The 15787-nt window shown below is 45.1% G+C and overlaps 2 protein-coding genes across 2 annotated transcripts; one reads left to right on the forward strand and one right to left on the reverse strand.

Annotated features, from left to right (window-relative positions):
• Nucleotides 1-234: 234 nt before the first annotated feature.
• slc16a12b (solute carrier family 16 member 12b) lies at nucleotides 235-9305 on the reverse strand. The gene is made up of 7 exons (XM_026316370.2): nucleotides 8581-9305; nucleotides 3752-3855; nucleotides 3426-3569; nucleotides 3029-3322; nucleotides 2530-2893; nucleotides 1636-1895; nucleotides 235-1354 (listed from the first exon to the last, which is right to left on the reverse strand). The coding sequence occupies exons 1-7, from the start codon at nucleotides 8691-8693 to the stop codon at nucleotides 1170-1172; spliced, it is 1464 nt and encodes a 487-aa protein (XP_026172155.1). The 5' UTR covers nucleotides 8694-9305; the 3' UTR covers nucleotides 235-1169.
• A 1945-nt stretch (nucleotides 9306-11250) lies between these two features.
• minpp1b (multiple inositol-polyphosphate phosphatase 1b) lies at nucleotides 11251-15668 on the forward strand. The gene is made up of 7 exons (XM_026315697.1): nucleotides 11251-11840; nucleotides 12146-12337; nucleotides 13287-13481; nucleotides 13605-13702; nucleotides 13849-13979; nucleotides 14277-14410; nucleotides 14805-15668. Exons 1-7 carry the CDS (start codon nucleotides 11444-11446, stop codon nucleotides 15056-15058), a joined length of 1401 nt encoding a protein of 466 aa, XP_026171482.1. The 5' UTR covers nucleotides 11251-11443; the 3' UTR covers nucleotides 15059-15668.
• The last annotated feature ends 119 nt before the right edge of the window (nucleotides 15669-15787 follow it).

Raw genomic sequence — 15787 nt, forward strand, 5'->3', positions numbered from 1 at the left:
TTGAAAGTCACAAATGATCATCTCTTGTTAATCAGTCATGAGCTCTGAGTCACAATCCAGGTTTAGTTTAAATCTGAACCAATATATTTCAGAGGTGCTTTTAAAGACTCAGGTCTTCGGCAGACTGGATGTCAGAAAGAAGGACTGATGCAGTTTTGTTTTAAACAGTTTAAAAGAAAAATACAGAATAAAATTAGTTGTACTTTCCTAGCAGATAAAATGAGGACACAAACATGGCTTTGACAGAATGTACCTTTAATTATCAGTTTCAGTGAAAAATGGATATCTGTAACAACACTGACTAGTTTCTGTCAGTGTTCTAATGTAGAACAGCAGCCTCTGCCACAAACAGCTCGATTTCATCTCACGGCTTTTTAGGATTCACTGTACACACTAGCGTCTTTAACGTACCTGAGTCTTATTTTGACATCAACAGGAAGCTCCACAGTCAGACAAGTGTTTTAATGTGAAGTTTTTGTGAAACAGCATAGAAAAATGTTTCTAAACCGTCACAGTGACTTGTTTTATTTCAAACCTGTTTGAGTGAAACTGAATTTAAAGACATACAGTACCTCTGAAAACAATGAAATCCTCTACACACACCCAGTTCTGGTCGACCCAGACCCTAAAACTCAGTGAGATCAATAACTGAAACAACAGCAACGTCTACTTTTTTTTTGTTTGTTTCTGACACATCTAAAATCTCAGCGGTGCATTCAGGGTTGAATCATAAACCAAGAAATCTTTGTGCACTGATTTCTGCTAAAAAATGTGCATGGTCCACAAAACGGCCTGATCTGCACAAATGCGTTTCCTACAGTACAACGTTTTGTTAAATTCCCTGTGTAAAAATAATTCCTCATCATTCTGTTTGTGTTTTTAGGCCTCATTGGTAAAAATATGGAGGACAAAATAACCAACAGCTTCTCACGCAACAAATGGATTCATGATATATATATATATATATATATTTTGGCCCCCTGCGGATCCAAAATGAAAGAGCATGATTATCAGCATCACTACATGTGTTTATAATTTATGTAAATAAATTTACACTAAACAGTCTAACATGCTTGTGCTGAAAACATTTTGATTGACAGCTGACTCTGGTCTTTAGAATCGATAACTGATTGGTGGTTTTTCTCGAGACGGTGGCTTGAGTCTCCTCATTAAAGTGAACAAAGCAGTCTAATTGGTTGGGCAGGCTCAGGGGGCGGGACTTGTAATTGGTGTCCATGGCGACGGCAGCGGCGAATCCAGACCAGGGTGCAGAGGACGACCGCGCTGGCCAGCAAGGTGGCACCACTGAGGAGGAAGGTGGGTGTGTAGCTTCCTGTGACGTCGACCAACCAGCCTGCAGACAAGAGAAGAAGAGTTCCAGCAGCACAAGGTTTAATTTTATACTTCAACCAACTGTTTACTTCTGTACTTTTACTGCAGTAACATTTTGAATGCAGGACTTTTACATGGAGTACAGGATTTTTACTGTTACTGCAGTAGGGAGCAGTACCTCAGCTCGTTAGCAGAGCTTAGCATAAACAGCTAACCCCATTCTGTTAACATCTTGTTTAACAAGGTTAAAGTGTTAAAGTCACAATCTTCCACCTTTGTATGAATGAAACCAGGTTTCCTCACCTCCAATGGGCGGGCTGATCAGGTAGGGGATGGCATGGAGGAAGTAGACCACACCCAGTGCTGAGGACAGGTACGCAACTCCCACCACGTCCGACGTCATTACGGGGATCAGAGCCACGTAGGCGCCGTCGAAGTAGCCGTAGAGGGCGGCGAAGGGAATGAAGAGCGGGAAGGACTGAAGCAACGGAGCAAAGAGGCAGCAGAGACCCTCCATCCCCACGGAGAAGATGTAACAGGCCAGACGGTACCGCCGAACACACCTGGACAACCATAAAGCAGCCACAGGAAGTGAATGTGTCTCTGATTTGTAAATACAAAAGTCTTAAATATTTGGGTCAGTTCTGTAGTTTTGTAGGTGATTTTTGGTGAAATGTGTCCAGAGGTTCTGGTGCTGCAGACCTCTGACCTTCAGTTAATTTTTAACTGGTCCATATATTCTTTGGTCCATTTGTGCAGCTCCCGTTTCACGGTTAAACGAGTCGATTATCAGGAATGTTCCAGGAAATAATGACTAATGGGAAATTAACAGAAAGAAACTGACTTTTAATGGACTTGAAACTTGTTAATTAACTTTCAGCTGCAGGTCTGGTCGGTGTCACCTTGAAGTTCTGTCTTAGTTTTAACCCGAACCTGGACAAACCCTGAACGTTGTTGTTTCAGCAGCAGAAATGAAAACTGGGAGGAGGATTTGGTTTCGCCATTGATTTTTTTTTTAATGATGTTGACTTAAATATTTAAGTTCATTGTTTTTGGATCCTGAAGATTGTTTCTTAGGCACAGTTTGATTTTCTTTGGTTCATTATATGAAGTGTAGAGTTTCTGAATTGTGTTACTGGGAGCCCCCCCCCCCAGCAATGGAAACGCATGTCTACCCACAAGTAGGTCAGGTCGTACCTGTGGTCCATCAGGCAGCCGAAGGTGATGTTTCCCACGATGTCGAGGATGCCCATAATGGACACGAGGAAGGCGGCGTGCTGGTTGCTGACACCTGCTTTCAGGGCGTACGGCACCAGGAAGACAAAGGGGAGGTTGCAGCCGGTGGCCAGAAACAGGAAGGACAGGGCCAGACCCAGGAAATCCGGCTGCAGCAGGAAGCGGTATTCCTTGTTGGACAGAAAGCAGGAAGCGAAGCACCGCCTCCTGGTCAGGTGAGGGGCGGAATTTCTTGGTGGCAGGGGTGGCGATTTGCCTGATAGCATAAGCTGGTTCGATACTTTGGATTCTCCTGTGAGCTCGACATCCTGCGGTGAGATGTTACCTGCAGGAGGAGACAGGTGGAGCTGATGGACTTCAACTCTTTGCTTCTGTGAACATTGTAGGTGACAACGCAGTAATATCACACATTACTTCATTAATTGTAGTAGTTACAGTTACTCCATGAGCTATTCATTACGTTCACCAGGTTGCGCCTCCCACACCGACTCCTCCCGCTCTGCCTCTTCCTCCTGCAGTGCGATTGGTCGGAGCAGCGCGCCGCAGACGCACAGGTTGCTCACAAAGCCGCTGAGGATGAGCAGCGCCCCCCTCCACGAGTACAGCTCGATGAACAGCTGCACGAGCGGAGCCAGCACGAAGGTCCCAATCCCGCTGCCCGACATGGCGATCCCGTAGGCCAACGCCTTCCTCTGCCGGAAGTAACGACCGACCATGGCGATGGCGGGGGTGTAGCAGAGGGCGAAGCCAAAACCTGGAAAGAGCAGACACGTGACAAGGTGAGGATGTTTGTATAGTCTGAAGTTTTTTAAACAGGGGGCAGTTTGTGGATTAGTTCTTTTAAAAGTGAAGGCGACCTGTCAGGATGCCCAGGCTGAAGTAGAGCAGCACCAGGCTGGTGCTGAAGGAGCTGAGCAGGAGGCCGCAGGAGGAGAGGATTCCGCCAACTATCACCGCCACCCGGCAGGACCAGCGGTTCCCCACCAGGCTGCTGACAGGAGCTGCAGACACACATGGGGGGTTTGTCCTCATTTAATCCTTCTACTGCTACAACTCCTGGTATTACTGTAGGATTACACCTCTAGGCACACGTACAGGTAGTATTTTCAGTACTTGTGTAATAATAACTACAGCAGTACTAGTGTAGTGTGTACTCTGGCTGGGCAGGTGCTGCAGTACTGACCAAAGAGCATGGTGCTGCAGTCCACCAAGCTGTGGATCCAGGATGTGGCAGCGTAGTCGGCTCCAAAATGAGCCTGAAACTCCACGAAGAAGATGGAGATGCACCTGCAGACACACAGGAAGCCACGTCCTGTCAGTCAGCGGTTATCAATCAGTCATTAATGGTTATCGATCGGTCGCTAATGGTTATCGATCGGTCGTCAGTGGTTATCGATCAGAGCAGCAGGTCAGAGGAATGTTCCCTACAGACATGGAGGGAAAAACTGCATTTCTGGACAGGACAGAAATGACAGCATCTTTCACCCTGCTGGTCCTGACTGAATTTTACCTGCAGTAGTGAGTGTTGCACCTCAGGTTACTGAAAGTGACTTAACTGGCCAAGTATGCTCTGCTTTTTAACCCAATCCCAAGTGCACACACAGACAGCAAGTGAACACACACACACCATGCACCCACCGGACCCCCAGCTGCTTGGCTGCAGCACCCGGGGAGCAGTTGGGGGTCCGGTACCTTGCTCAAGGGTCTCACCTCAATCGTGGTATTGAAGGTGGACAGGGAGCTGGCTGTTCGCTACGTGCCTGAGACTCAAACTTGCAATTTTCAGGTAACAAGTCCGACTCCCTATCCATTAGGCCACGACTGCCCCGCTGAAGGTGAACTGGTTGTTCCAGTAACACCAGTTCTTACTTTAACTGGGCACATTCACTGTACAAAGAACGCGAGTTAAAGATTCGATCAGAGCTTCATTTTGGAGCTAAACAGAGTTCAGTGTTTGAAACCAACGTCCATACGCCTGATCATTATTACTGTTTTCTCACATTCTGCTCATACAGGACATGCAAAGTGCATATGTGTGTTTGTTTTGTTTATGTTTGTTCATGAAAAGTCTGTAATGACATGGGGCAGGTCTGTAGAGCAGTTCATTGCACCTCAGGCCACTAACGTACTCGCTTGTTATCCATATGTAAACACCTGCATAAACAGCTGTGGGTAGCTGTCATGCTTGTACTGCATAGAAAATAGAAAATCTTCCTCTCAGTTTCTGCTTTTTCGCAACATAAACACAAACCACGACACTGGAGGTCGTCACAGTGTTTTTGGTGTCGAGGAAACGGCAGCAGCATTAAATTTCTGCACAACGCAGCATCCTGAGGAAACAGGTAGAACAGATGAACATGTACAGTACAGACTAAACTCTAGGTGAGACAAAGTGAGAACCTGGGACTCAGCTGCTAGAGTCTCAAGCTGAGGCCTTAGGTTCTTTTAATGTGTCACAGCTGCTCAGTGTGTGGGGTCAGCCGGTTCACGCCGCTGTTTGTGTGAGCTGTCACTTTAACCAGGAAACCAGTCACGTGTCCCTGTAGTCAGAGCTGCTCACTGTGAAACTGCATGTTTGCATTTGTCTGCATGTGTAGAACCAGAGGGACAGTTCAGCGTCTGAGCGCAGGACACAATTGCAGGATGTGGTGTTTGCTGACCAACGTGTTGGAGCTCGTGTTTGGGGCCACACTGCCCCCGGTTTGGCGTGGAGAGAGAGTCAATCAGTCAACGACAGAAATTCCAAGCCGACACGTACATCTAATCACTGCAGTATATAAAGTACTTCAAATTAGAAGTATATGAGGTAGTTAACGTCAGCTACCCAGCGGTATATAAAGTACTTCAAATTAGAAGTATATGAGGTAGTTAACGTCAGCTACCCAGCGGTATATAAAGTACTTCAAATTAGAAGTATATGAGGTAGTTAACGTCAGCTACCCAGCAGTATATAAAGTACTTCAAATTAGAAGTATATGAGGTAGTTAACGTCAGCTACCCAGCGGTATATAAAGTACTTCAAATTAGAAGTATATGAGGTAGTTAACGTCAGCTACCCAGCGGTACATAAAGTACTTCAAATTAGAAGTATATAAGGTAGTTAACGTCAGCTACCCGGCGGTATATAAAGTACTTCAAATTAGAAGTACATAAGGTAGTTAACGTCAACTACCCGGCGGTATATAAAGTACTTCAAATTAGAAGTACATAAGGTAGTTAACGTCAGCTACCCAGCAGTATATAAAGTACTTCAAATTAGTATATGAGGTAGTTAACGTCAGCTACCCAGCGGTATATAAAGTACTTCAAATTAGAAGTATATGAGGTAGTTAACGTCAGCTACCCAGCAATATATAAAGTACTTCAAATTAGTATATGAGGTAGTTAACGTCAGCTACCCAGCGGTATATAAAGTACTTCAAATTAGAAGTATATGAGGTAGTTAACGTCAGCTACCCAGCAGTATATAAAGTACTTCAAATTAGTATATGAGGTAGTTAACGTCAGCTACCCAGCGGTATATAAAGTACTTCAAATTAGAAGTATATGAGGTAGTTAACGTCAGCTACCCGGCGGTATATAAAGTACTTCAAATTAGAAGTATATGAGGTAGTTAACGTCAGCTACCCAGCAGTATATAAAGTACTTCAAATTAGAAGTATATAAGGTAGTTAACGTCAGCTACCCAGCAGTATATAAAGTACTTCAAATTAGAAGTATATAAGGTAGTTAACGTCAGCTACCCGGCGGTATATAAAGTACTTCAAATTAGAAGTATATAAGGTAGTTAACGTCAGCTACCCGGCGGTATATAAAGTACTTCAAATTAGAAGTACATAAGGTAGTTAACGTCAGCTACCCAGCGGTATATAAAGTACTTCAAATTAGTATATGAGGTAGTTAACGTCAGCTACCCAGCGGTATATAAAGTACTTCAAATTAGAAGTATATGAGGTAGTTAACGTCAGCTACCCAGCGGTATATAAAGTACTTCAAATTAGAAGTATATGAGGTAGTTAACGTCAGCTACCCAGCAGTATATAAAGTACTTCAAATTAGAAGTACATAAGGTAGTTAACGTCAACTACCCGGCGGTATATAAAGTACTTCAAATTAGAAGTACATGAGGTAGTTAACGTCAGCTACCCAGCAGTATATAAAGTACTTCAAATTAGAAGTATATAAGGTAGTTAACGTCAGCTACCCGGCGGTATATAAAGTACTTCAAATTAGAAGTATATAAGGTAGTTAACGTCAGCTACCCAGCGGTATATAAAGTACTTCAAATTAGAAGTATATGAGGTAGTTAACGTCAGCTACCCAGCAGTATATAAAGTACTTCAAATTAGAAGTATATGAGGTAGTTAACGTCAGCTACCCAGCAGTATATAAAGTACTTCAAATTAGAAGTATATGAGGTAGTTAACGTCAGCTACCCAGCAGTATATAAAGTACTTCAAATTAGAAGTATATGAGGTAGTTAACGTCAGCTACCCAGCGGTATATAAAGTACTTCAAATTAGAAGTATATGAGGTAGTTAACGTCAGCTACCCAGCGGTATATAAAGTACTTCAAATTAGAAGTATATGAGGTAGTTAACGTCAGCTACCCAGCAGTATATAAAGTACTTCAAATTAGAAGTATATGAGGTAGTTAACGTCAGCTACCCAGCAGTATATAAAGTACTTCAAATTAGAAGTATATGAGGTAGTTAACGTCAGCTACCCAGCAGTATATAAAGTACTTCAAATTAGAAGTATATAAGGTAGTTAACGTCAGCTACCCAGCGGTATATAAAGTACTTCAAATTAGAAGTATATGAGGTAGTTAACGTCAGCTACCCAGCAGTATATAAAGTACTTCAAATTAGAAGTACATAAGGTAGTTAACGTCAACTACCCGGCGGTATATAAAGTACTTCAAATTAGAAGTACATGAGGTAGTTAACGTCAGCTACCCAGCAGTATATAAAGTACTTCAAATTAGAAGTACATAAGGTAGTTAACGTCAACTACCCGGCGGTATATAAAGTACTTCAAATTAGAAGTACATGAGGTAGTTAACGTCAGCTACCCAGCAGTATATAAAGTACTTCAAATTAGAAGTACATAAGGTAGTTAACGTCAGCTACCCAGCGGTATATAAAGTACTTCAAATTAGAAGTATATAAGGTAGATGCTGCAACTTTTGAACTTTTACTGCAGTAACATTTTGAATGCAGGGCTTATATTCAGACCAGAGGATTTTTACTCTGCGGTATTTCTACTGTTACTGCAGTAAAGGAGCTGAGTATTTCTTCCTCTGCTGTATTACTTGTACTGACCTGCAAATGTAGGCAGGATGTTAAAGGAGAACAGCTGACCTGTAAAAACATGTTTACAACAACCTGTGTGTGTGTGTGTGTGTGTGTGTGTGTGTGTGGTGCTGACAGAAACAGGCACTCACTCTTGTCTTCACATCAGAAAATCAAGCTGCATGAAGCAGCTGACACAGTTTAACTTTTCTTAAACGCTTGAGCTGCAGTTTGAGACAGGACCCAGTCGGTTTATCAGGAACCCCTGTGTAGTTGTGCTGCTGTCGGACTGGACTCTGTTACACTGACAGATGGTTCTGTTATTTGGCCTCAACTCCTCAGTCAGTGAAACAGTATTTGCAGAGCAGCAGATCAGGTATTACAACAGAATAATGTGAGAATATTCGCACTTTTATATTCTCAGAATAACTTTTTTGTTTTTGCAACACGACGTTAAGACGCTGTCGTACCAGAATAAAAGAAACTCATCATCGCTTTTGTGACAGAGAAGTGAACACAAAGTTCGAACCTGTTTCAGATGTGAAATTGAAGAAAATGTATTTACATGAAATTCAGGTAATATTCTATTTAATTTTATTAGGATTTATTCGGTTTCTGTCCTTCCTGTTTACATACATCAGATGGTCAGAATATTAGGAACACCTCTGAATACAGAAAAAGCAACACTGGACTGTACAGGTGTACCACTGTTGGTTACCTGGTCACTGCTCGTGTGCAGACCGTCACCATGAAGCAACAGCCAATGATCACCCAGCCCCATCCGCCGTCCGGTGGAGACACCCCGCTGCTCGACCGCTTCCCATCAACCATTGCTGCAGCTACAGAAACTGAACTGGCCTCTGCCCCCGGTCTGGTTTTGATGAGTTTGTCCTTAAGATGCAGTCTGAGGGCTTGTTGTCACTTCAAAGACCAGTGGATTTAAAGCGTGCAGTTCGATCTAACCTGAAGCTCCATGTCTCCATCCAAAACATGCAGGTGGAGACAGACACCAGCCGGCGGAGCTGACCAGCAGAGCCAAGAAAAACAATCGGTCCAAGAAGTTGAGCAGAAAATTAAAGCAGGTGGAGCCGAGCAGGTTTCAGTGAAAGAAACCAGAATAAAAACGAGGACACTGGTGCTGAGTAAAGTTTAAAAGAAGCATCCTCCATCCTCTGGCTTCGAATGGGCCCAGAGTGACACTTGACACACACTGTGTCTGTTTGTCTGAAACTGGAGCTAAAAAGTGTCTTCAGTCAATAAGTCACCAGCTGAGCTGCAATCATTAACCAGCCTCAGTGTGAACTCTGGAGGTCAGCAGATATTAACCAAGCGCCCCCCAGTCCACAGGAGCATTTGATCTTAGACCCATTTGTCCTCCGATGTGTGTGTGCCGTCTGTCTGCTCATCTTCGAACCAAACGCTCCCTCCTTTATCTAACATGTGCAGCTGTGACAGGAAGCGCTTCATGTACCACACGCAACACCCCCAAAACAAGCCCAGGCAAGACATGATGTTTCAGACTGACACACTGTGGGGTGTGCCGGGTGTCAGGTGTCCAAGAAGAAGCACACCCAGATGGACAGGTCGAACCAGACTATTTATGTTTGACATGTACTCAGCAAACTGTCCTGCAGAACACAAAACGCACATAAACATTTAAATTAAAGCAAAATCTACACATTTTCCTGTTTCTTTAACAAAAATATTTTCTGGAACTGTTGTCACTGCAACAGCTGATTCTGTGTGTGTGTCAGAGTCCAGATCCCATCCAGAGACTGACAGCACCAGTGAATGTGGTGTCTTCAGCTTAACCTGGTTCAGCTTATGGGTCTGTGCCGTAGACCTCCATTGTTGTCCAAAAACTATTAAAAACACAGCAGGGAGCCACACCGCTGACCTGGCTCGCATGGTTCTTCCTCACCAACAACAGTATTGTAGGTAAACGTGGCTGAGTGTAGTGAATGTACCTGTCTGACTTGTTACTGTAACAAACCTGTTCTACCTGTCACCTCCTGTGAGTTACTGACTGTTCACCTCCTTATAAAACATACCTGAGATATCACACACACAGAACCACAACAAAACACCAGAACTTCTCAAATTCTCTCTCAAAATTGTTTATTCTTTAACATTTTATTCTGATGAGCTTTTAAACAATCTATTTAAATGGTTAAATGTCCTCTGTGGTCTGATCAGGTATTGATCAGTGGGTATTCATCTCTTACCCTGAGGCCTGACCCTTCCCTCTCAGTTTCTGCTCTGCAGAAGTTTCCAGTTTTTCTTCAACACTTCTCTTAACGGTACCTGATCGATCACCGGGATCAGTTTTGGATCAATTGATGAGTTACTGGCGGCTCCACATGTCAGTGTGAAGCTTCTTTTGTATATATATAACAGGAGGCATGGTTAGGGTTAGGGTTGGGGTCATACTGAGGTAAAAGCACATGAGTATTATCAACAACAGGTACCAAAACAGTTTATGTTCTATCAATCAGCAAAGTTTTAATAATACTAATAATACTGAATACTGAATAACCTGAATATTCGTGAATACTCCTGCCTGAATGTGTCTGGATTCATCGATGGAGGTGCAGGTGAGAGCTTAACATTTACGATTGGAATTGAAAATGCAAGAAGACTAAAATGTTCAGTGGCCCCAGTCCTCCAGGGACCACTTGCCTTGTGAGACCCCACCAGGGTCCTTCCCAGCCTCATGCTCCCTGTGTCTGTGGATGCAGGACCCAGGTGGACTCACTCCATCTTCAGTTTCCACGTGTGGCAGCAATGACCCTTTTGTATTTTCTAAAATAACTAAACAAGGAGTCCTCAGTTACCATGGGAACATCCAGACTCACCTGGTCCACATCAGGTTAATTTGCAGGCCATAGAACAGTTATTATCATTGGCTGTTCTGTTATAGTTCAGCTGATACTTGTAGTTAAAGCAGCTTGATCAATGCTGTGGGTTTTGATGGCTTTTGAGTTTTCTCAGAGACCAGGACCCTGTGCCAAAGTCTATGAGGGGCCATTCTGGTACCATGACACTCTTCACTGTGTCTGCACCAGTACTCTGGGCTCTACTATTTACTATACATGGTTTAATATGGATTCCTCATATTTGGTCAGTTGTACAGCGACAATATCATTTATACTTTCTTTTATTTAAAATTCTCAATCTTGTTTTCTCCCACTCTAAATATGTTCAAATAATACAAGTAGGGACCAATCAATATTTTTATTGATACCTGATTCATACTGTAAATCGCTTTTTCTTCGTCTTAAAATTTTATTATGAAAGTAACAAACGGAAACACTGCTTTGTTTATGCTTTTATTTTGGTTACCGTTAAACGGAAGCTGTGCCTTTTGTTTGGCGGAAGTTGTTTCTGTTTTTCAAACAACGTGAAGTCAGACTGAGACAGAGTCAAACTTTGTAGTTAATTAAAGTTTAAATTGTTTTTATTAAAAAATTCGGTTTAAAACCTCCCGGAAGTTTCTCTGAGCGGTAGAACGGAGAGGTCAAAGGTAACCGGAACCCGGAACATCAACAAAGCAAAGAAAAGCGGCGGGTCCAGTCCTCGACATGTTCCCCGGTCCACTGCCCACAAACGGGTTTCTGGCCGCGGCTCTCGGCCTGCTTCTGACCCACATGTCCTGTTCGTCCCTGGCGGTCCAGGACATTCCGCCCATCGCCGCTTACTTCGGCACCAAGACCCGGTACGAGGAGGTGAACCCGCACCTGCTGCGGGACGCTTTGTCCGTCCGCCCGTCGGTGTTGAAACCTCCGTCCGCCGAGCGGTGCTCCCCGGTCCACCTGACCGCGGTCATCAGGCACGGCAGCCGGTATCCGACCGTCAAGAACATACGTAGGATCCAGAAACTGAGCGAGCTGGTCCGGAAAGAAGCTTCCCGAGGCTCGGAGCGCTGGCTACAGGACGTCCAGACCCAATGGGAGACCTGGTACACCGAGGACATGGACGGTGAGATCGCCGGTTCGGTAAAATCTCTTCCAGGTCTCACCGCAAATGGACAGAACCAGGAAGCAGAACCAGGAACAAGGATTCCTCATAATATTTGTATTGATCTCTGACTAATCAAACAGCTGGAATATTCCTCATATTGCACATATTTAACAGCTGGAATATTCCTGAAAATCACATTAGGTATAAACTTTTGTAAAGCCTGAAAGTTTTCCAGTAAAACATCTGAATCCTGAAAACGTCCTGATAACCTGCTGACGTGTCGGGCTAAACGTGACTAAATTAAACCAACTCCTCCTCCTCAGGGCAGCTGGTGGCGAAGGGCAGGGAGGACCTCCGTCAGCTGGCGAGGCGTCTGGCCGTCCTGTTTCCGTCTCTGCTGTCGGAGGAGAACCTGAGGAGGGGGAGGATCAGTTTCCTGAGCAGCTCTAAGCACCGCTGTGTGAGCAGCGTGGAGGCGTTTCAGGAGGGTCTGCGGCAGCACTGGGACGCTCACGGTGAGACACGACGCAGCTCCGCCTGCGAGCTGACAGGTCACTGCAGGTGAGAAGTTGATGTTCACCTGCAGAGAGCGAAGTGACACTGTGCTCACGTCGGTTGCTGCTGACACTCACACCTGGAGTGGAGGGAACACTCCACCGACAGACACCTGTGCAGGTGTGAGTGACGCATGTGGCCACACAGCAGGCCCAGGGTGTGTCCACCGCTGGAAGCACCTACAGTGGAGCAGGTCACCTGGTCTGATGGGTCCCATTTCCTGTTACATTGCTGTGTATGTGGCTGCTGTGCACCGGTGGAAGTGATGGACTTGGGCACGTTGTGGACACAGCTGTGCTGAGAAAACTGTGGGTCCAGGCCTCTGTGTGTCCTGGTCTCTGAAAACCCTGATCTCCATCAAACTGAGGCTCTGTGCTGGAACAAGTGTGATGTGCAGCAGCTCCCCCTCCTGGTCCCACAGGCTCATCACAAACTGTGAACTGGTTTTGGACCGTGTGTGGACACTGTCGGAGTCTGGTTTGAGTCTGACCTCCAACAGCAGAACCTTGTTTAGTCAAAGAAACGGTGAATTAGCAACTTAGCTCAGATGTGGTCAGTCGTCAGTCTCACTGTCTCTGCTGCTCGGTTCTGCTGCTGTTTGTTTCCTTCTCTGTTGGATCTCTGGTCCCAGTGACGTTACTGGATCAATATAATGGAGCATTCTCAGATTCTAAGCTTCAAAATGTGCAGATAGTCAACAGAACATCTTTGAGTTCTGCTCCTTGGTCAGGTCCCAGAGACACATTGATTAATCAAAAAAGAATCTGCAGACTAATCACAACAATCTCCACATGTCAGAGGAGCAGACACTCGTCCTCTCTGGGTGGTGACTGTTCACGATCATTCTGGGAAATGTAGGAAGCCCCTTATTGCAGCAGCAGCTGACGAACGGTTGTTGTGTCTCTGCAGATGTCGAGTACAGCCACGGGGTGGACGACCAGCTGATGCGTTTCTTTGAGCATTGCCGTGGTTACGTGGAGGGCGTGGAGAAAAACCGCACGGCGCTGCTGGAGGTGGAGAAGTTCAAACACGGGGAGGAGATGGAGGGAGTGAGGAGGAGGATGGCTGAGAGACTGGGCCTTCCTCACCACCGCCTCACACCAGGTCTCACACACACAAAGAAAACACTGTGAGCTTCACAAAAGCATCACAAAATAATCAGCTAATATAAGAAGCCTGGTAATTGATTAACAGATTGATTGATTTGTCCCTCTGTGTCTCCTGTAGATCTGGTTGAAGCAGCGTTCTTCCTGTGTTCCTACGAGCTCTCCATCAAGTCCCTTCACTCTCCGTGGTGCTTCCTGTTTGACGAGAGTGACGCCAAGGTGCAAACACAGCAACACAGTGAGAAGGCTGTTTCCTGGTGTCTGGCGCCACCTCTCAGCCCTCATACATCACAGTCCACGGCTGGAATCACAGACATGTCTTCAGACGTGTATGAGTCAGGTTAATGGGCGTGTTTTACCTGCAGGTGCTGGAGTACAAGTCAGACCTGAAGCAGTACTGGAAGCGCTCCCATGGTCATGTGATCAGCAGCCTGTCCAGCTGTCCTCTCTTCCATCATGTGTTCAGGACGCTCGACAAAGCCGGACGTCCCCGCAGGTTAGTGACATCACAGGAAACAGCAGAGTGTATGAAACAAGCAAATAAATGACAATAAACTGAAACTGCCACTAATAACAACAATAAACTGAAAATCCAGCTGGTGAAACACTAGAAAAATATTAATGTATGGTTTCAGGAAACTGAGACATTGTGAGACCTCCCTGCTTTCTGATAATCTCTGCAGTTTAGTCTTTAATGTACAATGATAAATAGCAGGTCCTGTTAGACACATGTGTTTCATGTTGTGAGTTTGGTTTATTGATAATGTGCAACAAAGTAACTGGTGTCCATCAGGTCCACTGAGGCGCCCCCGGAGCCAGCCTCCATCCTGGTGGGGCACGCTGAGACCCTCCTTCCCCTGCTGTCACTGCTGGGGTTCTACAAGGACCAGACCCCGCCCACCGCCAGTAACTACCACTCACAGCATGGTATGAAGCCCCGCATCCACCCTGAGCTGCAACCTGAATTTTAACCTGTATTTGTTTCCATTAGTCAAAGTGTCTCAGTAAAGCAGCAGAAGTGACACAGTGAACACATGGATGTCCCTGTCCCTGGACCCTAACTGTCTCTGGATCACTGTGATACTGAAGGAAACTTAAACTGTAGGATTCTCAATGAAGTTCTGCAGCCTCTGTTTCCTTTGAGTGGATTGATGGAGGTTTATTGTGGATTGATGGAGGTTTATTGTGGAGGGACATGAGAGATAATGAGATCCACAGGAAGTGGAAGTCACACTGGATCAGACCAATGTGTGTGTTCACTTTTCACTCAGGACCCTGAGAGCCAGTGTTCTCAGCATTTCCCTCCCGATGTATCCCACAGGTAGAAGTTTCCGGACCAGTCAGATCGTCCCGTACGCTGCCAACCTGCTCTTTGTCTTGTATGACTGCCAGCGTGGGCCGCGGCTGCAGCTGCTCATCAACGAGTCTCCAGTTAGATTCCCGGGGCTTGAGCTGGAGGACGCTCCGCTGTACCGGGACGTCCGGGCCACCTTCCGCCACTTGCTGGACGGCTGCGACTTCCACAGCGAGTGCGAGGGAAGGACCGGGGGGCGAGGACCAAATACTGAACTTTGAGTGACGACAGGAAACCAGTACCGCAGAATCCAGGTCAGACACAGCACCAGTCCACAGGTTGTGCAGGTGTCAGGTGAAGACGTTCATTCATTTTCCATTCGCTTTTTGATACTGCAGTTTGGGTTTTAATAGCAGACGTCTACAAACTGCTGGGATTTTCTGTGTCCACTCTGTTGTGTTGGATTCTGGTGAACAGCCGCTTTAATTGTTTCAGCCCCAGGTGGGAAGGACACAGTTTGACACTGCAGGGTTTGTTCCGACGTGATTCCAGCTTTATATTTATTCATATTTATGATCATGTTGCTTCTGGGACGGCTTCTTTGTGTCTTCAACTTTTTGCAGATTCACTCAGCTTCAGTCTGATGCAGGATTTTCACAATAAAAGTCCCATTACAGAGACAAAGTGAATCCAGACCAGCTCTGGTCAGTGATCTCATCCTGTGTGAATCGTTTGTTTTAACATCTTTGTGCCAAAACAAGTTCCAGGATAAAAAATGTCAGCTCAGACTTTTTCAGGTTGGTGTCAGGTTTCAGTCTGTGCTCTTTAATTACTTCTGAAAGATGATTCAAAGCTTTAATAAATGTTGGTTTATTCACAGAGCAAACAGAACAAAAGTCTCCTGTATTCACTTTGTCCTCATCACATCAACTTTGATCTTGTAAAAAAAAAAAAATCTCATTTGTAGTGAAGTGTAGGTCTGTGAAGTACTTCTGTGTATTTTCACTTCA

Source organism: Mastacembelus armatus, chromosome 19 (genome assembly GCF_900324485.2).
Source record: "Mastacembelus armatus chromosome 19, fMasArm1.2, whole genome shotgun sequence".
Lineage (NCBI taxonomy): Eukaryota > Metazoa > Chordata > Actinopteri > Synbranchiformes > Mastacembelidae > Mastacembelus > Mastacembelus armatus.

Excerpts from the sequence above, each read along its gene's own strand:
- slc16a12b (XM_026316370.2), bottom strand. The coding sequence starts at position 8,693 with ATGGTTGATGGGAAGCGGTCGAGCAGCGGGGTGTCTCCACCGGACGGC. Across the intron at positions 3,856-8,580 it reads TGCACACGAGCAGTGACCAG|GTGCATCTCCATCTTCTTCG; the intron begins GTAACCAACAGT and ends GTGTGTCTGCAG. Across the intron at positions 3,570-3,751 it reads CTGCAGCACCATGCTCTTTG|CTCCTGTCAGCAGCCTGGTG; the intron begins GTCAGTACTGCA and ends GTGTGTCTGCAG.
- minpp1b (XM_026315697.1), top strand. The coding sequence starts at position 11,444 with ATGTTCCCCGGTCCACTGCCCACAAACGGGTTTCTGGCCGCGGCTCTC. Across the intron at positions 12,338-13,286 it reads GCAGCACTGGGACGCTCACG|ATGTCGAGTACAGCCACGGG; the intron begins GTGAGACACGAC and ends GTGTCTCTGCAG. Across the intron at positions 14,411-14,804 it reads TAACTACCACTCACAGCATG|GTAGAAGTTTCCGGACCAGT; the intron begins GTATGAAGCCCC and ends TGTATCCCACAG.